The 21,229-nt window shown below is 36.0% G+C and overlaps 1 protein-coding gene across 2 annotated transcripts in view; it reads left to right on the plus strand.

The window, feature by feature from the left end:
• The window catches only part of Rbp6 (RNA-binding protein 6), a 1,467,626-nt gene that overhangs the window by 1,432,589 nt on the left and 13,808 nt on the right, over nucleotides 1-21,229 (plus strand). The window contains exon 14 of one of the 2 annotated variants that reach the window (XM_081770618.1): nucleotides 3,661-3,880. In XM_081770618.1, coding sequence (XP_081626744.1) covers nucleotides 3,661-3,880 — 220 coding nt within the window. Of the gene's footprint in view, nucleotides 1-3,660; nucleotides 3,911-21,229 lie in introns of both variants that reach the window. The other variant, XM_081770619.1, reaches the window with a different exon arrangement.

Below are 21,229 nucleotides of genomic sequence, written 5' to 3' on the forward strand. Positions count from 1 at the left end.
TTTTTTCATGAAAATTTAAATATTTTTAGTGTCTTTTTTTTTTACCATCTCATGCATTTGTAAGTAAATCCAATGTAAATTGAGCTCGTATGCTCTTATCTGGGTGTTTATTAAGGTTGGTTTAAAAGGACAAGTTTTGCCGATAGATGTCACTACAGTCTTCGTATGTCTCTCATGTATTTTTTTTTTTTTTAACTTTCCACTAAAATTCACGATTTCTCTTACAAATTTCAAACTACAGACTTCAAATTTTTACAGAAGGAACTTAATAACCTATCGAAGGCAACAATCCGTGCCGATATTTTATTTAGAATTTTGTTCATTGTTGAAATGGCTTGATTGTTGAAATTGGATATCCAAATCTTTAACAATATACTGTTTCAACAATGAAGAAGATTCTAAATAAAAATTCGGCACGGATTGTTGCCTTCGATAGGTTATGAAGTTCCTTCTCTAAATTTTGAAGCTCCTAGTTTGATATTTGTAAGAGAAATCGTGAATTTTCGTGAAAGGTAAAAAAATACATGAGAGATATACGAACACTAGTGAAATGTATGGGCTAAAGATTTCCCTTTAAACCAACCTTAAATGAATATATAACAATTTATAAGAAAATATCAACGCGTTTCGAGGAAAGCTAGGAATCACGCTTTCGTCGGAATCAGGAAAAGGATTGCCAGTGATGCATGTTTGTGTTTAATACTAGAACTCTCAGAGGGGAAATTCTGCGGGATGGGAAGGGAATCAGAACTGCTACTGGCAACTTGCTCTCGTACTGGAAGAGTATTCTAGACAGGAAGAGAGAGAGAGAGAGAGAGGAAATTCCAATTATTTAAAGCGAAATATTTAGTTTGAAATGTAGATATGATTATTCAGCTGGCATATTTTATGTTTTATATCGTCGAGAAGGAAAGAATGTAAACATTTCGAAAATACTTCATAACTTAATTGAAATTATTGGTACGATATTTGCTTGTTTTTTTAAAATTATTTTTTATTATGCAACAACAAACACAAAACAACAGATTACACAACAACCATTTAGTAGACCATAATGCAATTATTGTATAGTGTACGTGAAAATTATTTTAATTAGTATTTATCTCTGTCTTTTTTTAAAAAAAGTGTTTGCGTATTATGTAATGAATTTCACCTTGTTGACGTTCGTTTAAATCTGAAAATTAATTGTAAATATTCACATTGTTTTGTAGAAAAATGACAGACAAATAATAATAACAGTAGCGCAGGAATTTAACTTCGAAAGGGGCAGAAAAAGGAGCAGGGATACATTTAGATTACATGCAATATGTTGATCAAAAATTAACATATATTATTATTTATTACTGTATTTTTTCAAAATAGTTTCCTCATTGCTGAAACCAGTGGCGGATCGAGCCTGGGGCCAGGAGGCCTGTTTTTGTTTGAATAATTAAAATAATTTAAGCTATTATTTATATATTTTTGAAAGTTTTCAGTTAACCCATGATGTACCTATCATAGTCTGTGTTCTGGCTGGCCCTCCCCCCAGAGTTTTTACCTTCTAGATCCGCCACTGACTAAAACAAGTAGTAGTGTCACAGTGTCACACCACCTTAAGGAGTTCGGTTAGTCAGTGTACACAAGTGGAAGCAGTAGCGTAGCCAGGATGTGTGTTTGGGGGGGGCAAGTGCTGTTATAGGTATATATAGAAACATTACAAACAAAAAAGTATATAAACATAAAAATATATAAAAAATTACAAACATCAAAGTACCAAAGTACATTGTCGGACCGCTTTGGGGGGGTTGCCCCTCTGGTCCCCCCCTTCCCTACGCCACTGAGTGGAAGTTATAATTTGAACTTTTACATTTCCCCTAACTCTCCATTCACCAGTGGCGGATGTAGCCTGGGGCCGGGAGAGCCTATCTCCCCCTCTCAGTTTTTTGAGTGGCAAAAATAATTTAACCTATTAATTATAAATTTTTGAAAGTTTATAATAAACTCATGATATACTTATCATAGTCTGGGTTCTCTCTGTCCCCCAGTTTTTATCTTCTCGCTTCGCCACTGCCATTCACTACTCAAAACACTCCCTCAAGTTAAATGATCTATTGTTTAAGTTGAACGAATATTTAGAAACAGATAATATTTAAGACTTCAGATTTGTCGAGTAAATGCCATTTGGTTTCACTTTAGCGTTCTAGTTCACGCACAGATTCGTAGTATGCATCCTGACCATTATACAAACCCGCTAATCTCAACACGTGTATTATATTCGCTCTATTAGTCATTAGCACTGCGGGTAGTCTATCATGCAAGGATGATATCAATATTTACTCTCATAGGAATACATGCGGAACCGATTTTTGATTGTCTATATCTTTGGAACAACTGGATGGATCACGCCTGTCGACGAACTTGATTCCGAACTTGTGACTTTCTACATTGTGGCCAAAATTAATGGTGTTCCATCAGGTAGTTGAATAGTCAGCGGTGCCAGGTCCATGGCCTAACGTCATGAGCAAGCAGATGGTGCGTTCCTGGTGTAGACACTTTGCAGCAGAAGTGGTAGGTCAACCGTCATCACAGACGACCTTCTTCGGAACGCATCGTGCAGAATTGTCACATCACAATAACGGAACTCAGCGGGCAGTTCCCGTAAGTTTCGCGCTCCTTATTGTACACCATTGTCACGGAGCGCCGCGCCTGTTGTTCAAGAAGTTATGTGCCAGATGGATGGCGAAGCAACTGACTCCAGAACACAAAGCAAGGTGTAAGGGGTCAGCATTGACATTTTTGCAACGATACAGCTAACGATGCATTGATTTCAATCGGCGCTATGCTCTGTGCATTCAAATACTTTATCATTGCTCGCACTTCACACGCGGCGGGAGCTGAAATAGTAACGTCCATCTTCTACCAGTGCCACGACGCTACTAAGAGCACTAGGGAAGCTCCGCTGGCGCATGCGCCATGCTAGGACCTTTTTCTCTCGTGCATGCAGTCGCTTTGCACAACATACAGTTTCTTAGCTATGGGACGCGTGGGAAACTACTTTCTGGATGCGCCTCGTATCACAGCGTATAATGATCTTTATTGTAATTTATTACTATGTTTTGCAAAAAGTATATACTTTCCTTTACTTTGGATAAGTTAGATATACAATATTGCGCTTCTCATACAGTCGCAGTCCTCAAGTGCAAAGATAAATTTAACGCTATACTCTGAAATTTATCTGTACACTGAAGAAAGGCGATATAATAGGCAAACTTTCAAAAAAAAATGTACTAAAGTGAAACAATACCTATTATTTTTTTGCAGCTTCTGTGAAACTGATACATGTTGTGTTATAAATATAAGCACTGTTTCCACTAATTTATTGACCCCTTGTTCTAATGTTTGGAACTAACCTTAAGTAGCCTAGAATGTAGTGCTGGCTTATGTACAGGCTTTAGTTTCCCCATATGCCAATGCTTTTACCCTAAATACTCTGTTGTTTTTTTTTTTATCAGTATGCTAACAGTGTATGCGTGTGAATGTGTCCATGTCAGAATACCTTTGTATTTTCTCTTCTTTTTTTCTCTAACTGTATAATTCGTATGTTGTGTTTTATTTGTTTGTATGTGTTTTACCTAAGTGTGTAATGTGGTTTGGTGTTGTCCTTATCTATTTAATCAAAAGGTACAACGAGATGGCAGCCAGGGGATGAACGGCACTTCTCCGTTTCCTTTCCAGTGATGAACAACTACCCCCAGGGATTTGGACCTCCAACCTCCCCGGCCAACAATCGGGGATTTCCTCCAGCAAACTCTCCTGGACCCATTGATATGTACAGTAGCAGTACGGATAGTGTGGGCTACAGGCGGCCAGCCCCCAACCTTCTGGCTTCCCGGCCATCGCGGTGAGTCGAGCTCCCATCAACTATAGTCCAGTAAGTTGCATTTATATCAAAAACTACCAATCCGTAGCATAGAAGTGGTGTAGAGGGTTTCCACTCAGTAAGTAGCTTAGCGTAGTGTAGGAAGGTGTAGCTTTGGTGTAGTCTGCTATGCATAGAATACCAAATAGTGTGCTCTCTTTCTGTTGAGCTGACAAAATGCTAATATTAAGCCATTTACTTCCCTAGCCTTCTGCCAAGCGGCCAATCTTTCAACGGCGGTTTATTCTGAGTAGTTGGTGAGACGATCTGAAATACAGTAAGCACTTCCTTTAACGGCATAATTGAGACGAAAGGATACTTCTGTAATGAACAGTATTTACAATAGAATATTATCCTTCAAATTCAGGGATATAGAAGCAAAACCTGCTAAATCCATTTTTCAGTTTTGTCAGGAGACGAAACAAAAGTGACTCCCTTATGTTTCAGAATTGTTGAACGATTTTTTTTGTTTTGTTTTGTTTTGTTTAGTGGTCACTACTTAATGGAGATGAGTGAAACCAAGCACTAATGAAAAACAAGTGTTCAACAATACTGGAACGTGAGGGGAGTCACTTTTTGTTTCGCTTCCTAACAAAATTGAAAAATGAATTTAGCAAGTTTTGCTACTATACCCCTGAATTGTGCTGTATAATAGAGAGTCCGTCAGAAAAAATGTATACACTCTTTGTCATCCTATATCAGAATACTGGCGTTGACAATTGTTCTGAAATTTAGGTATGTATGTTGTAGTATGGTTTTTCGCTCAACAGATGTCAGCATTGTCAATTGTTTTCAATTAAAATTATGTTGTAGTACAGTTTTTCGCTCAATAGATGTCGGTGAGTAAAATCAAGCAGAACCTCCGATACTTGCACAATTATTTTTAGAGAGGCTGTTTGGGAGTACTTGATCACTCTCCATCTACCTATGCAAAATAAATAAATAAATAAATAAAAAAGTACAGAAGCATTCTTAAACATCGATATTTGGATAGTTCACATACGAGTTCCTTAGTGATGTCTTGATCCGACTACGGTAGGTCCCATAGTAGTGGAGTTATGAACTTTTAAAGTTCACTTATTTCATGTTTTCGGCACCCTATAACTCCGAAACTATCCACTTTTGAGTATAGGTCTATATGAACTTTTTTTTTTCTTATTTTGATGTAAAGAATCTGTTCCCAAAATATTGACACTTTTTTTGTAACACCCTGTATATATACAGTATGGGCATATATATAGTATGGACATAAGAAATCTTGGAGCGAACATGTAAAACAAACTATCATACATACCAGAATCAAGTAGAAGTGCTATGACAGGAACAAAAAAATAATAAAAATAAATTATAAGCTCTTTCGCTGTTGGTTCATCAGAGAAAGAATGGGACAAAGGGGTGGAAAGTTCGAAAGATACAGTAAAGGCATGCCAATAAGAACATCAGATTTGGCACCATATTCGTCAGTTACGATTAACAGCGGCTCTTGAGGGATGACACACTAGTAAACATTATCATTTGTCGCTACAAGATAATGGAAGAAATCGTACCTTATGTACACTCAGTGACAAAAGTTCTTTTCACTTGATGAAATTAGTTTCGTAAATAACTTCACAATGGAAGGACAATTTGAGTACAGTTGTCAGTAAATTAAAAAAAGAAGGTAATTTTCTGTACGTTCAAGCCGTACCACTGTTATTCCCAAAACAAATTTTACCAAACGGTAAGAACTTTTGTCGATGACTGTACTAGTATTTCTTGTATACAAGAATTAGAGTGTTAGGTAAGTTTTCTTCCGTTAGTTTGTAGTGGTAAAATGTATTACCAGTGTGACTTCCCCCAAGAATTGCCATTGGTTACCGCACTTATCTTTGATATTTCTTTTTTTCTATCTGATGAAGCATCAGCGAAAGACCAAACATTTCTTTTTTAATTCGACCGTGTTTTAAATTCTACACACTACTCAGAAAAAATAAATAAATAAATAAAAGTTTCAGAAACTAATGGATACATGACCATTGCGTATGTGTGATCTATCTATTTATAATATTTTAGCTACAAAAAGTTTAAGAAAGCTTATAATAAGTTAATAAATTTGAGAAAAACTTCATGTCCTACTTTTTGCATTAAGATAATTAAACAATTTTTTCACTTGAAAATGGTTTCTTCATCAAGAAATTATGCGGTTATATCTGTAGTGAAAATTTTGAAATAAGATTTTTTTTATTGAAAGGCGTTCTTTTCGCGGTAAACTAAGGGGAAAAAAATAGTGCGATACATCTCCGTTTGCTTCCACATCGCAAATACCCAAGAATTAAAGTCACTTGGCGTCTGATCACTTTATTTAGATCAAATTGGTATGGGTCGGTCCTTCTGATAGTAAACTACAGGCCCAGAAGAGATCATTTTAATAGCAATGCAGTATAGCTACTGTTTTAAACTGAAATCAGATTTTTAGTTTAATATAATCGTCTTCTTGGCCTATAAGCTTATAAAGGTTGTGCACACCACGAGAAATTAAACAGAAACCACACACACGTGGAAATTAATTTCAGTAATTCTTCCTCCATTCAGGAATCAAATTACAATTTATGATTGATCGAACAAATACCATAATTGCTTTGTATTGGAAAGATTCTCAGCTAGATTTTCCAATGTGGCCGTTCTGGCTAAGAGTTTCCTTTATCTTTCGGTAGCTAAATGCCAAAGAAAAAAAAAAGTTAGTTCTTCCCCATTTTTTGGTTTAACAGATGAAGTAAATGGTCAAAGATGAACTATTGTCGGATTGAGATCTTGGAAAACTCGTCAAATTAAAATTAAATTCGAAAATAACAATTGAGTGTCTTAACTATGGTTAATTGTATGCTCGAGTTCCAGTTTAAATAATAATCGAACTATTTGAAGTTTATGTGATAGGATTCCATTTATCTTCTCTCGATAATTTCTTTTTTAAACTATATATATATAAAAAAGTGAACATCACTATGTTTGTAACTTCGCACCGCTTGAACCGCCAGACCGATTTCGATCAAATTTTCAACATAAATAAGGTTCGGATCTACGATGGTTTTTATTATTTCACTTTGACGGTACAACTTAGGGGAGTGGAAAGAGGGGGGGATCTATATATGAAAATGATCGAAAATGACCGATATTAGTGTCGAATCCATAGTTTTCGGGGTCGCTGAAACGAACAGTGACACTTTCGATGCCGTTTAAATCCAAATTCATCCCTTTATGATCAAAATGAAATGTATTTTCCCCGTGCAAAGAATGGGTATTCTGCTAGTTATTTATAACGAAGAATCCAACATACAAAGTTTAACCTATGAAATAAAATTTACTAAAATCACTTTTCTCAACCACTATAGCATTTTGTCAGTTCAACATAAAACATTTTTGTTTTTGTAGAATGGTGTAGTTATGTAGCTTTTTTAGTTTTTAATATTCCTTTAAGTAGAAATAATGTTCATTTTCTGTTGTAGAACTTGCTAGTACATGCAAGAAAGTGCAGTAGCTATAAATAGTAAAGAATATTTTCTTCCATTGCTCTTGTAATTTAGTATATGTTTGTCAATGTCTCTTAAAAATATAATACTGTCTTCAATATAATTATATATTAATATATTATTACAATCAGTGGTGTATTTAGGATTTTGTTTCGGTTGGGGCTATGCACAACACGAGAAAGCAGGGGGTTACTTGCCCAGCTGAGTGTGAGAATTAAATATATATATTTTAATTTATGCATACCTTGAAGTTTTAATGGCAAGAATTGCAGACTGGTGAATCTTATATGATTTGATATACTCACAAAAATTAAGCAGAGAATCTTATCTTTTGTGCTAGTCATTGAAGAAAAAGGAAGGCCTATCTAATTTCCCTCTTGATTTTCTTTAAGTCAGAACATTTACCTTTATAACTAAATGATGCAAATATTCCTTTGCTATAATAACTAAAGTCTCATTATGTTGATATCGTGGAAGTTGGTGTGAAACGCTAGTTTCCTTATCAGCTCCTCTTAGTTTTGGTGCTGCTGACGAGACCGACTTGAATCACAACTAACAACAGTCGAAAGTATGATAGGAGAAACAAAAGAAAGTAACAACTAAGAAAAAGAAACAGAAGAGTAGAATGGACAAAAGAAAGAAAGAAAAAAGAACACAGTTCTTACACAGAATTAAATTTGACAAATACAGTATTATTTCTAAAGAAAGAACATAAGAAAATGGAAAGTCAATGAAATTCTTAGAAATTGTAAGAAGGATTATTGTTGTACGTGGAATGCAAAAAACTAAAAAATTTATTTCGGGGACGAGGGGCTTGAGCTTGATAGTTCCCTAAATACGCCACTGATTATAATATATTATATATCACATACTGACATGTTTATATATTAATATAAAACTATATATTGTCTGTTAAAAATAGAATTATGAACTTTAAGGACTTAGGTTAATATTTTTCGTCACTTGTGCTTTGTAGTAGATTACTTAGAAAAGAATTTCGAAAATACTCTGATACAAACAAAGCACAAGGTAGTTGTAAAAAAATAAAATAAAATAAATTATGATACGCAAAGAATACATTATTGAATATATGTATGCATCTCCTAAGTTGTGTGTTTTATTTTGAATTTTAAAGCTGATAGTTTCGACAACTTGCTTCCTCCATAGCCCTCATTAGAGCTTCCAAAAATTTGGAAATTTAAGCTACTACAGAAGATAAAAATAAAGATAAATTTTCGTCTTCTAACGAAAAACTTAGCTATTTGTTTATTTTTACCTTCTGTATTATTTTAAATTTTTAACCCATTTTCTCTAAATCTTCTAATGAAGGCCCCCAAACGAAAAAAAAAGTCAATGTCTGCAAAACTATCAGCTTAAAAAAAATTGAAGAGAGAGCACAATTTAGGTGAGTTCATACTAAAATACAAGGTACTTACATTTTCTTATAAATATGATTCCTTTGAGAATCTATATATATATATAAAATTGAAAGTCACTATGTTTGTGATTTAATAATTCTTAAACCACCCGACCAATTTCGACCAAATTTTCAACATGGATGAGGTACGGGCCTGGGATGGCTTTTATCATTTCACTTTGACGGTGCAACTTAGGGGGAGGGGGAGATATAAAAATGATCGAAAATGACAGATGTTAGTGTCGAATCTATAGTTTTTCGGGGTCGCTGAAATGAACAGTGACCCTTCCGATGTTTAAATCCAAATTCAGCCCCGCAACATTGGTAAGGAAGGAGGAGAAATTTAAAAATGATCAAAAATTAGCGATAGTTTTCGACCCATAGTTGGATCGAATCATAGCATGTCGGAACATAGTAATCGGACCATAGTATGTCGAAGCCATAGTTTTCAGGGTCACTGAAACGAACAGTGACACTTCCGATGCCATTTAAATCCAAATTTAGCCTCCATTAGTACTCGTAAAGATGGATGGTGACATGTAAAAATAATTCAAAATGATCGGTATTAGTGTCGAATTCATAGCTTTTTGGGACCTCTAAGTTGATTTGTGACAGTTTTGGAGCCCTGTATGTCCAAAAATGAAGCGTATTCTACCCGTGCGAAGAACAGGTATTATGCTAGTTACATATAAATATTAGCAAATTAAAGTGTTCGTTTTCGATCGTCTATAAATCGTTATAAAGCTTTAGTGATATATATCGAAAAACACAGAGAACACCAACAGATCGAGTCGTCCAAATCGCTTAAAGAAAATAATATTGATTTCTGAGAGAGCAAAGAAAAAAATATTCATTGAGCTGGCACCACTGCTAGTAAAGAGCTGTCGCGGTTATTTTATGGAGTGGGTGTGCAGCGTCATCAGTTGAGAGCGAGAGTAAATAACGAGAAGAACCGGGCAGTGGCCACAAGTGATAAGCGAAAGGAATCCCTTCAAAAGCGAGTTGGTGGCAGAGAATAGTTTGAATTTTGCCACCCTGAACTCATCTTCTGCAACCAGGCGACCACTGCTCTAAATCAAGTACTTTTGCTTCATTAGCGGAACGCTCTACCACCTACCTTTTATACTCTCTGACTTTGTGGAATGACCAGTTATTCAATGGGGGGAAGATTCGATTTAGCAGTCCATTTGGGATTTCTAGTGTCTCGAAGTACCAACAAAACACAAAATATATATTATTCCCGTTACGTTGTTTGAGATTCTGTAAAGTAATGGTAGAAAAGTGTCTTCAAAGTTACTAACCTGACAACTAAAGGAATGACTGTTGCTAAATATTTTAGATATCAACCCGAGTATCAATTATCAATAAAACAGAGTTTGTTTAGGCATGTGGGAGATGTAAATCACAATATTTGCTTGCTTCAACTTCATATAGAACTTGATTTATTTATTGTGGAAACTATAAAATCTTTAATGAAAGTTACTCTATGGTCTATGGAAACTGGGAGGTTGATTATCGTACTCACAATAGCTCTCCATTGATTTCTGTCATTACCCAACTATATCCTGTTTCTACGTGATATTTCTGCGAGATCCATCTTAATATTGTCCTCCTGTCTGCACCTAGGACTTCCTAATAATCTTTTTCAGATTGCGTTTCTAGTTAAAAATTTGAAAACGCTCGTACTTTCTTCAATTCGGAATACATGACCTACCTATCTGAGCCTTCTGAATTAATAACCCCGGTAATTTTGTTAGTTAAATGGTAAAAATTGTTAGGTAAATGGTAAAAATTGTACAGTTCCTCGTTAGGAAGTTTTCACTATTTCGCATTCCCATCCCTCTTGGGTCTGAATAAATGTAGACAAAAATTTATAAAGACATACAGTGTCCGTGCTGCAAAAATTAAAATATAAATTTACAGGATTTTATTTTCACATAATGAAAAATGACTGAAAGCTTTCAAAATGTGGGTGTTAAGAAGAATGAAGAGAATTAGCTGGATCGAGCGGAAAACGAATTAGAGAGTGTTAGAAATGGTTGCGGAGAAAAGAACAATTTTAAATATTATTAAGAAGAGGAAGAAAAGCTGGTTGGGACATTGGCTAAGAAGGAACTGTATCATGAGGGACGTGCTAGAGGGTATGTTAGCAGGAAAAAGGGGGAGGGGGCGAAGAAGACTACAATTAATGGACGATATCAAAACAGAAAAATCGTACGTGAAGACGAAGAAGTTAGCGAAAGACCGTCTCAGCTGCGGAAATTGACCTGGTAATAATGCCAGAATACCCATGATGATTATTATTTTCACATACTTTCAGTCTACGTCCTTTCCTCAAAGTAAGAGACCATGTTTCGCAACCATACAGCACAATAGGCATAATTATGCTTCAAATTCTCCGACAAAATTTACAAATACCAAGGAGTTCGAGTTCAGTAATAACATGAATTTCCTGCTTTCAGTCAATATTTAATTTTTTCGTCGACATGAGTTTGGTTTCCTAATACTGACCCTAAATATTTGAAAGCGTTCGCTTTGTCGATAGTATCATTCGACATTTTAACATATCTATAGTATGCAGTATATAAAATCCTTGATGACCTATTCTAATATAATACTAGATGAGATCATAACTTTGGCGTACAGTTTCTAGAATAAGTAGACAAGACTTCTGTGTTAAGTTGAAGCAATAAAATAATGAGTTTTATATCTTCCACATGACTGAATAAACCTTGTTCTACTGATGATGGATATCCAGATTGATATCTGAAATATTTGAAAACAGTTATTCATTTGGCTATCTTTGGAACTGTCTTAATTAGTAACTTTGAAGTCAATTTAAATAAATATACCCTATGTTCTTTAAGTAATTATTTAGAAAAGTGAGTTTCAGTACATCATGATTGTATGTGTAATCCATCTACAATTACTTCGATATTCGAAACACTGGAAGAATCATAATGTATAAATTGATACAACATTCCATTGATGTTTACTCTCAAAAGTTTATCCACAATAAATTATTTTAGTTATTATCTTCTGTTGTTATGTATCAGTTTTTTACGTCATTAATAACTTCATTTTATATTTGTCAGTTATTATGGTTGGGCTATACTAATGAGTAGAATAATTTGACTTAATTTAGTCAAAAAAATTGAGAGATAAAGGAGTATTTTAATTTTTCGATCCCCACATTTAGTGAATGCAGATTGTGATTGATGAGTCTTGAGGCTAGGCTAGGTTAGGTTAGGATTTAGATTTCTGGGTTTTCGGCATCTATGGCCATGTTAGACAGTCACTAGGATTAGAATTAGGAATTAGATTTCTGGGCTTTCGGCATCTATGGCCATATTAACCCGTCACTAGGATTAGGATTAGGAATTAGATTTCTGAGCTTTCGGCATCTATGGCCATGTTAGCCCGTCACTAGGATTAGGATTAGGAATTAGATTTCTGAGCTTTCGGCATCTATGGCCATGTTAGCCCGTCACTAGGATTAGAATTAGGAATTAGATTTCTGAGCTTTCGCCATCTATGACCATGTTAACTCATTACATATGAGGCATGATGTTCCTCGGCGATCACACTATCCGAGGAAACGGAAGGAAGAAAGGATTGGGGAAGGAAGGAAGCTGCCTGGGATCTATATGTTAGCTACCATTTCGGCATTTGCGTGGTGTGAATGAAAGAAAAAATCTTACTCAGAATGGCTGGCGTGAAAAAGTTTTTACACTTTTTCGACCGAGTGGCCCCACCGGGAATCGAACTCGAGATCGCTCGCACCAAAAGCGAGAGCATTGGTGACTACACTACGCGGAGCCACTGATGAGTCTTGAGTAACCAAATATTTCTACAAAATTTTTGAAGGTGATGATCTCCGGTCAATCCCAGTGAGGGTGCAATTATGTAATGTTGGACGTACGATAAAACTATATAAACGTAAAATTGAAGGAAAAGATTTTTAAAAAAAAGTCGTAGTCTCATTTTCTGGAAAAAATAAAATAAAATTGTAATTTCGTCATTTTGACTTGATGTCAATGTAATATTAAATAATAATAATAATAATAATAATAATAATAATAATAATAATAATAATAATAATAATAATAATAATGCGAACAAAATGGTCTATGTTTTAGAGGTATTTCGTATCATTGCTATTAAAGTCATACATAAGTTAGGTTTTCTGGGATTGTTCGGTAGTATTTCATGCCCATTACTTCAATATTATGTTCTTCCGTAAAAGGATATTAGAAAACTTGAGGTAGAGCTGTGAAGAATATGGGATGAAAATAAATGTTAGAAAGACAAAAGTCATGGTGATTGGAACGAAGCGGTCAGTGTCAAGTATAAAAGTGGAAGGGGAGAAAATAGAAGAAGTGAATAGTTTTTTTGATACCTGGGTAGTATTGTTAGTAATGATATGCAGTGAGAAGACGAAATAAAAGCAAGGATAGGAATGGCGAAAGAAACCTTTAGGAGGAAGAAAAGTCTGTTTTGTGGGACCTTGAATAAAGAGTTGAGAAAAAGACTCATAAAATGCTTTATGTGCAGTGTTGTAATGTGTGGGGCGGAAAACTTGCCCCAAAAGTGATGAAAAACGACTGAAAGCTTTCGAAATGTAGGTGTGGAGAAGAATGGAGAGAATTAGTTGGGTCGAGCGGAAAACGAGTGAGAGGGTGTTAGAAGTGGTAAGGGAGAAAAGAACACTTCTAGATGTTATTGAGAAGAGGAAGGGAAACTGGTTGGGACATTGCCTAAGAAGAAATTGTATCAGCAGGGACGCTAAGTCTTAGGCTATTTGAGAAATCGTTACACCCTGATGCGAACGCGGCCAAGTTGGCTATTCAGTAATTTTACTTTCACCAGATGTGTAAATCATACTGTGAGCCAGTCAGGGTTTTCAGGTCTTTTTGCCAGGTCCAGGTGTGTAATAGCAGAGTTCCAATACTCTGCACAAACCATCTTCCAAGCAGCTGTTTCTTGCTACAATCCCTTTGCCTGGCAACACGTCTTTCCTTTTTTTTCCCTTCCTTTTGAAATCTTTTAAACAGCAGGCGGTCTATTGTTCCGAAATGCACCAATTACGCTCGAGCTGACGTCTTCTCCGCGTTTTTATTGCTTTCGCGTTTGTGATTAGCCATCTACATTTGAATACATGGTCAGCGTATTCCAAGTGTACGCATGAGCAATAAATACGCTTTGCGATCGCCTCAAATAGCCGGGTACTAAGGGTATGGTGGCAGGAAAGAGAGAGAGGGGGTATTTAATGGACGATATATAAGCAGAAAGAGGATACATGAAGACGAAGAGGTTAGCGGAGGACCGTGGTGCATAAAAGCTTTTCAGCTGCGACAAGTGATCTGCCAATAATGACAGAATACCTATGATGATTAAAACAGTCAACGAAAACTCACTCACACATACTTAAAAAAAAAATGCATATACATCACAAATGACCGTCTTTACACCTGAAATATTTTTTTTACCGACTATGTTGACATCACCAGGAGCGGAAGTAAGTGTTCGGGATTTTCTCCTTTTCTCTCGCTCCCTCATTCCGTGAATTTTCCCGTTGTTTATTTGTTATCATGATTCATCTCCGCAGTAGCGGATCCAGGGGGGGGGGGGGGGGGGCAAACAAAGAAACTTTCTTATTTTATATATATAAATAAAACCCATCTCAGAGTTTGGAGCTCTTAAAAATAGCTCTAAGTAGCTGTATTACAACCCCCCGCCCCCAGAAGTCCGTCCTGGATCCGCCCCTGCATCTCTGTTAGCTTACAAGGCATAATCGTGAGACTGTTAATAAACATTTTAGTTTTCGGTAAAAGATGGGAAAGAGTATGCCATCCTCCTCCCCCCCCGCCCAAAAAAAATCGATGCCAATTATATTTAAAGGTAACTTCCCCTCATTTGTCTGCCCCGATGATGAAACAATTCTAAAATTAACTTTTAAGACAGCCACTCGCAGAATACGATATTGGCTCCTCTCGCAGTCGAAGCGTCCGGGATAATATCTCATTTCAGGGACCAGTTGGTATTATCTTTCTTTTAATCAGACTTAGATTTATCTATCTATCTATCTATATATCTATAATGAAAGTGATTATGTTCGTGACTTCATACTCTAAGAAGAAACTCTTGCGACATCTGAATATCCAGACTCCGGAAGTAGGTAGAATTATCTCTGACCTGAAATATCTTCATAAAATAGTGAATGGAGACTTAAGACCCCAAATATTACTTCAGGAACTATCTTTACGCGTCCCTTCCCGCATCACCCGGAATACACACCTATTCCATCTTGCCCGTCCTAGGTTGGCACAATTATACAGAGGTCTCCTTTCTACAGAATACCAAAGTGTTATAATCAAGTAACAACTGATGTGGACATTTTCTTCAAGCTACCCGGTGTTTGAAAGAGAAACTAAACGAGTTTGGACGGAATAGTATTACTTTTACACTCTTTTTTGACACTGTTCTATGTTGTTGTTGATATTGTTGTCTTGTTTTTTTCTTTCTTTTGTTAACATTTCCCTGTGTAAAATGGCAAAGTTATACTGTATCTGGGAATTTGTTCAATAAATAAATAAGTAAATAAATATTTCTTGCACCCTCTGACCGATCTCAATGAAAATTTTCAACATAGATAAAGTTCGGGCCTGAGATGGTTTTTATCATATCACTTTGACGATGGAACTTAGGGTAGAGAGAGGGTGAGATATATAAAAATAAAATAAAACTTAATAACTCTTGAACCACACGACTGATCTCGATCAAATTTTTAATATAGATGAGGGTTGAGCCAGGGATAGTTTTTATCATTTCACTGTGACAGTGCAACTCAGGGGAGCGGGAGAGGAGAGATATATAAAAATTTTTCGAAAATGACCGATATTAGTGTTGAATTCACAGTTTTCGGCTTCACTGAGATTAACAGTGACACTTCCGATGCCGTTTAAATCCAAATTCAGCTCCGCAACTTTGGGGAGGAGGAGGGGGATATATATAAATGATCGAAAATGACAGATAACAGAGGGTGCTTCAGTAATAGTAAAAGATGACTGACTAACGGAAAATATTAATAATTTTTCTTAATTTAACCCAGCGAAACGAGTAATTGACGCTGGTATATATATATATATATTATAAAAAAGGGTTTTGCGACAAGTCTGATGTTTTATTACTATTCTTGCATTTGTCCAGAATTTTGTTAATGCTTGCTTTTCAATTACATCTTTTGAATATAGTTTCCCCTTGCTGCTCGCATAAACGTATGAAGTTATCAGGTATTAATTAATCTATTTTGTTTTTCCTGCACTAAAAGAAAAAGTTATCGTACAACAGAGCTGGCGAATTCTGATTTTATTTATTCAAACAAAATCTTCTCAAATTCAGTGTGTAGTGAATCTTGTCAAAATAACTACGAAAATGAAAAAAATATAATAAATAATTTAACATAAATAAATAAAATAAAAGTAAAGAAAACAATCAATGGACGCCCGCAGAAATGACTCCGGCGGGAGGATAGTTTGCAAATAATACAAAATGTAAAGCTGCTTCAAATCAATTGAGAGATTCTGATCCGAGAAGAAAAATGATAAAAAGAAAACCCTTTACAGTGGGCTATGGACAGCCACATTGCTTTTAGTTTCACCATGTGTGAGCAGGGAATACAAGTAATTCTCTGATTCTGTCATAATACCAGTAATTCTATACCTAACCGTAAATCAAAACGCGGAACCAAGCATATACCAAGCGCAACAAGTATTTTTTAATTTTTTAAAAATTTTTTTACTATAGGCAAGACATCCTTTGATAGTAGGTAGGTCACGATCTGTTTATTAATAAAATGAAGGCCAAAGGAGAGTTTTTTTTTTTTAAAAAAAAAGCTGATATCACAGTTCTTATGTAATTTTATTGTGCGAAAAATAAAAATTACTTGAAAACTATAGAATGAGAAGTGCAAATACACATCAATCATAACTAAATTTTCAGCATTGCTTTATCACGTTAGAACATTCAACTATATTTTCTTCTTTAAAAAAAAAAAAAAAAAAAAAACTTTCAAATAAGAGAAGTGAAAGTTTATATCTGTGTTTTATACTGAAACTTTTAAAAAATGAGCATAACTCTTCCTCCTAAGTATTAAAAAAAAAAAAAAAAAAATGAGGGAACAAATGTAATGATAAACGCATACACGTAATTTTAGAATTATCTCAGTTCACAGTATAACAGTTAGTTGTAGCGTTATTTCTCTCTTCCAAACTAAACTACTGCAAACATACAGACTATTTCCCTGTTTTGTTCACATCGTTTTCGTTATATATATGTGTGTGTATATATACTGTGAACAACAGCATGAGTTTTTAGACCTAATCGTTTAAAACGGCTGGGTGAAATAGAAAATAAAAAAAGAATTTTAAAAAAAGTTTAAAAAAACTGTCCACCCTCTCTCTGTGTGTGTATCCTCTCCTTTCTTTCTTTCTTTCTTTCCCTCTCTCTCTGTCTCTCTCTCTCTCAACGAATATAGCGCCATGATTTACACGGTCACGTCGCAAACGCGATTTTCTTCTGTTTGCCTGTTACATGGAGCCCAACGACTATAGAATTGATGGGGGGAAACATCGTAATGTTATCGCATTTGAAAAACCGTTGCCACTGTCACACAAAAGAGAAACGCTTTACTTTTTATTTTATTTTATTTTTTTCTTTGTTTTCACATTCATTCATTTTGAAAAGCAAAAAATAAAAATAAAGAGAATGGAATAAAAAAAAGAGAGAGAGAAGTTGTAGTGAGAACTAGCAAAAAAAAAAAAAAAAAACTAACAAGCTTGTGACTCAGATTGTTGAAAATTGAATGCACTGCGTCGCATCGCATCGCATCACACTCATGCGCCAGGAAAAATAGAAAAGGAAGGAAAAAAAAGAGAAATGTTTGATTGTTAATGCTGTCCCATTACTTTATTTACACATGAATTTCAATCTGATGAAACAGATTAAAAAAAGAAAAGATAGGAGTTCTATATACGCGTAATTCAATGTGAGTAAATATTTTCTAGCTTGTTTTTGAGACTCTGATGACGAAACCTTTGTATCAGTATAAAACTCATGTCTATAAGCTAATACCTTAGTTAAATTTAAAAATAATAAAATAAAAGAACAATATATATCGTAATCTACATCTTTGATTTACTATACAGGGTGAACTTGAAAGATGTGCACAAACTCCGGGAGGTGATTCGTGACATCAAAAGAAAACAAAAAGTCCTCTCTTGGGGCCGCGGTGGTTCAGTGGTAGAGCGTTCACCTCTGGTGCATGGAGTCCTTGGTTCGATCCTAACTCGCACCAAATGAACTTTGTAGTGGACAAACACCGTGTGCTTGGGTTTTCTCGGGGTTCTCCCGTTTCCTCCCACTTTCTTCGTTCTACCATTTCATTCATTTCTCATCATCACCGTCTCCTTTAGCCTAGCCGGCACAACCGTGGGACGTAAAACTTAAGGATTTCATTTCCAAAAGTTCTCTTGCATATTGTCGGATTCCGCGTCGTGTAAGAGTGACAGGGGTGCCAACTTGGAATTGAAAATTGAATTGTGACAATTGCAACGGAACAGAAAGATGTGCACATGCTTCCGGAGATGATTCGTAACATAAAAAAAAAAAGTCCTGTTGTATGTTGTCGAATTCCACGTCTTGTAAGAGTGACAGGGTTGCCAACTTGGAATCGAAAATCGAAACATGACAATTGCAACGGAAGAGAAAGATATGTAGTATTGACAGTATTCGAGTTTCGATTCCAAGTTGGCACTCGTACACGACGCGGTATTCGGCAATATGCAAGAGGGCTTCTTGTCTTCTTTTGATGTCACGAATCATCTCCCGGAGTTCGTGCACATCTTTCAGGTTTACCCTGTGTATGGTATCCTTTCACGGTTTTCAATCGTCAACGGGTACTCACGATATCATAGAAGAGATGTTATTGCAACCTTGGACTAATCCGACATCTTTGGCTCAGTGGTAGGATGCTCATCTTTGGCGTATGGGGTCTCTGGTTCGATTCCAGCTCCCGCCAAATAGGCATATGGTGGACAGACGTAAGTTTTCTCGGAGTTCTCGTGTTTCCTCCCACTTCCACCATTATCATCCATCTCATCATCACCGTCTTTCGTAGTTTTGATTCATAATCATGGAGCGTTAAACTCCAAATAAAATAAAATAATCCGACATTTCGACTGATCTCTCTTTTTCTTCTTTTCTGGGACCTGTTGATGAGTTATTGACAATGAAAGGCGCAATCCAATTTTGTGGCTTATGTACGCTGCGTATTCTCTAGCTGCGTATTCTCTATATGTCGTCGAATTTAGTGCTGCTTTAACTTGAAGATGAAATGTTGACAATCGAAAACTTCAAAATTTTATCATTTCCAAAACGTTCTCCCTATATAGTGTTAGGTAGAGCTTTGGTAGAGGAAATTATAGACCGGAATCGTTTCTCACTGCCATTTTTTATTATAAAATCCACTATAAACAGTATTCTACAAGTATAGTACAATAATGTAAATTCTCTAATATAAGGTACGCATAGCGTCTCTTCGACTAGACGGTCTTTGGAAGGATCCCTCAGTAGCGAGCTACGTGAGGAGGTGTAGGACACTCGCTGCTCCACTGCAAGCAGAGAGGAGCTAGTTTCCCGACAAGGCTCTATTGCAAGCGAGGCCGGGTTGTGATTAGGAATATCTCGCTGCTCCACTTCAAGCAGAAAGAGAGGTCAACTTTCTCACAAGGCTCTACTGCAAGGCAGGAAAAGAAGGAATCGTCAGCTTCACTGTAAGCTAAGGTTTTAGGTTTAGGTGAGGTGATTCCTAGGCTCCACTGCGAGCCCAGAAAAGGGATTCTGACCAGTCGAAACTGATGGCTATCCAGGGATTTCTCCCCGTTATATGGCGCTTCAGGAGAGGAGGTGGCACTGCTGTTCCCTCGCCGTCATATGAATATTATACAATATGTTATCAAACTTGTAATATGAATATCATACTTTGTTATGGAGTTTGCTTTATCGAAACTCCATTTTACTCTGTCCGTCCATGTCGGAGACAAAAGTATCTCAAGAAGTACTTGATAATTCACCACTAAATTTGATCAGGATGTACAAAATCAATAGTTGCGAATCGAGGTTGTTCCATGAAGGTGATATTCAAACCGGAAGTAGTAGAAATTAACCATTTCCGGTTTTTGCGTTGATCGATATAGACCAAAAGTTGTAATAGTTAGCGAGAATCGGTTTCCTGCAGTCGATTAAGCATCCCAAAGAAAGCATTTCATATCTATTTTTAACCCTTCACTAAAACTCGAACTGACACAAATCCATTACAACTTCCGGTTGTAATATTGATCTATATAAGATAACGAGAAACGGTTTCTTACATTCGATTTAACAGACCACGATCGATTCGATTTAATGTGTTGTCACAATTTCTGTCGTCGAATTTGAAGCTTAAAATATATAAAAGGATAATCATGCCTCTTGTCCTGTATAGTTGCGAAGTATGGTCGCTTACTCTGATGGAAGAACGTAGACTGAAAGTATTTGAGAACAAGATCCTGAGACGAATATTCGGACGCAAAAGGAACAGGAATGGAGAATGGCGGAAACTTCATAACAAGGAACTACGTAATTTATACCGTTTACCGAACATTGTTATGATTATCAAGTCTAGAAGGCTCAGGTGGGCAGATTATGTAACCATAATGAAAGAAATGAGGAACGCTTTCAAAGTCTTAACTGGAAGTACAATCGGAAAACGACCATTAGGAAGACCTAGGCCCAGATGGGAGGACAATATTAAGATGGATCTCGCATAAATAGGAATACAAAGTAGAAACTGGATCCAGTTGGCCAAGGATAGAGATCAGTGGAGAGCTTTTGTGAACGCGGCTTTGAACTTCCGGGTTCCATAAACCATAGAGTTAGTTAGTTCTAAGAGTAGATAACAGCTTTTTCGTTCAATCCATGTTCAAACTGAAATGCCAGAAATCAACTACTTCCGGTTTTAACGTTGATCAACATAGAATAAAAACTATAACAGATAGCGAGAAACGGTTTTCGGAAATCAATTAAGCATGCCAAAATATACATTCCATCTCCACTTTGATCTTTCTACTAAAACCGGAAGTGGTAGAATCCAACTACCATTCCGGTTTCAGTTTTAATTGAGAAAATTATCACTCCATACAAAGGAATCTCTTTCACGTAGTACTCACTTGGCACTGCTACAAAAACCAGCAATACTAGACACTTGTCATTTAATGAGGAAGTTTCTTGGAAGAGAACTCTTCAAATGATCTCGTTTTGCCAAAGACGGCCATTAGATTATTCAGCTGAAACCGGTTTTAAACTGAGATT

Source organism: Thermobia domestica, chromosome 9, assembly GCF_964235325.1.
Source record: "Thermobia domestica chromosome 9, izTheDome1.hap1.1, whole genome shotgun sequence".
Taxonomy (NCBI): Eukaryota; Metazoa; Arthropoda; class Insecta; order Zygentoma; family Lepismatidae; genus Thermobia; species Thermobia domestica.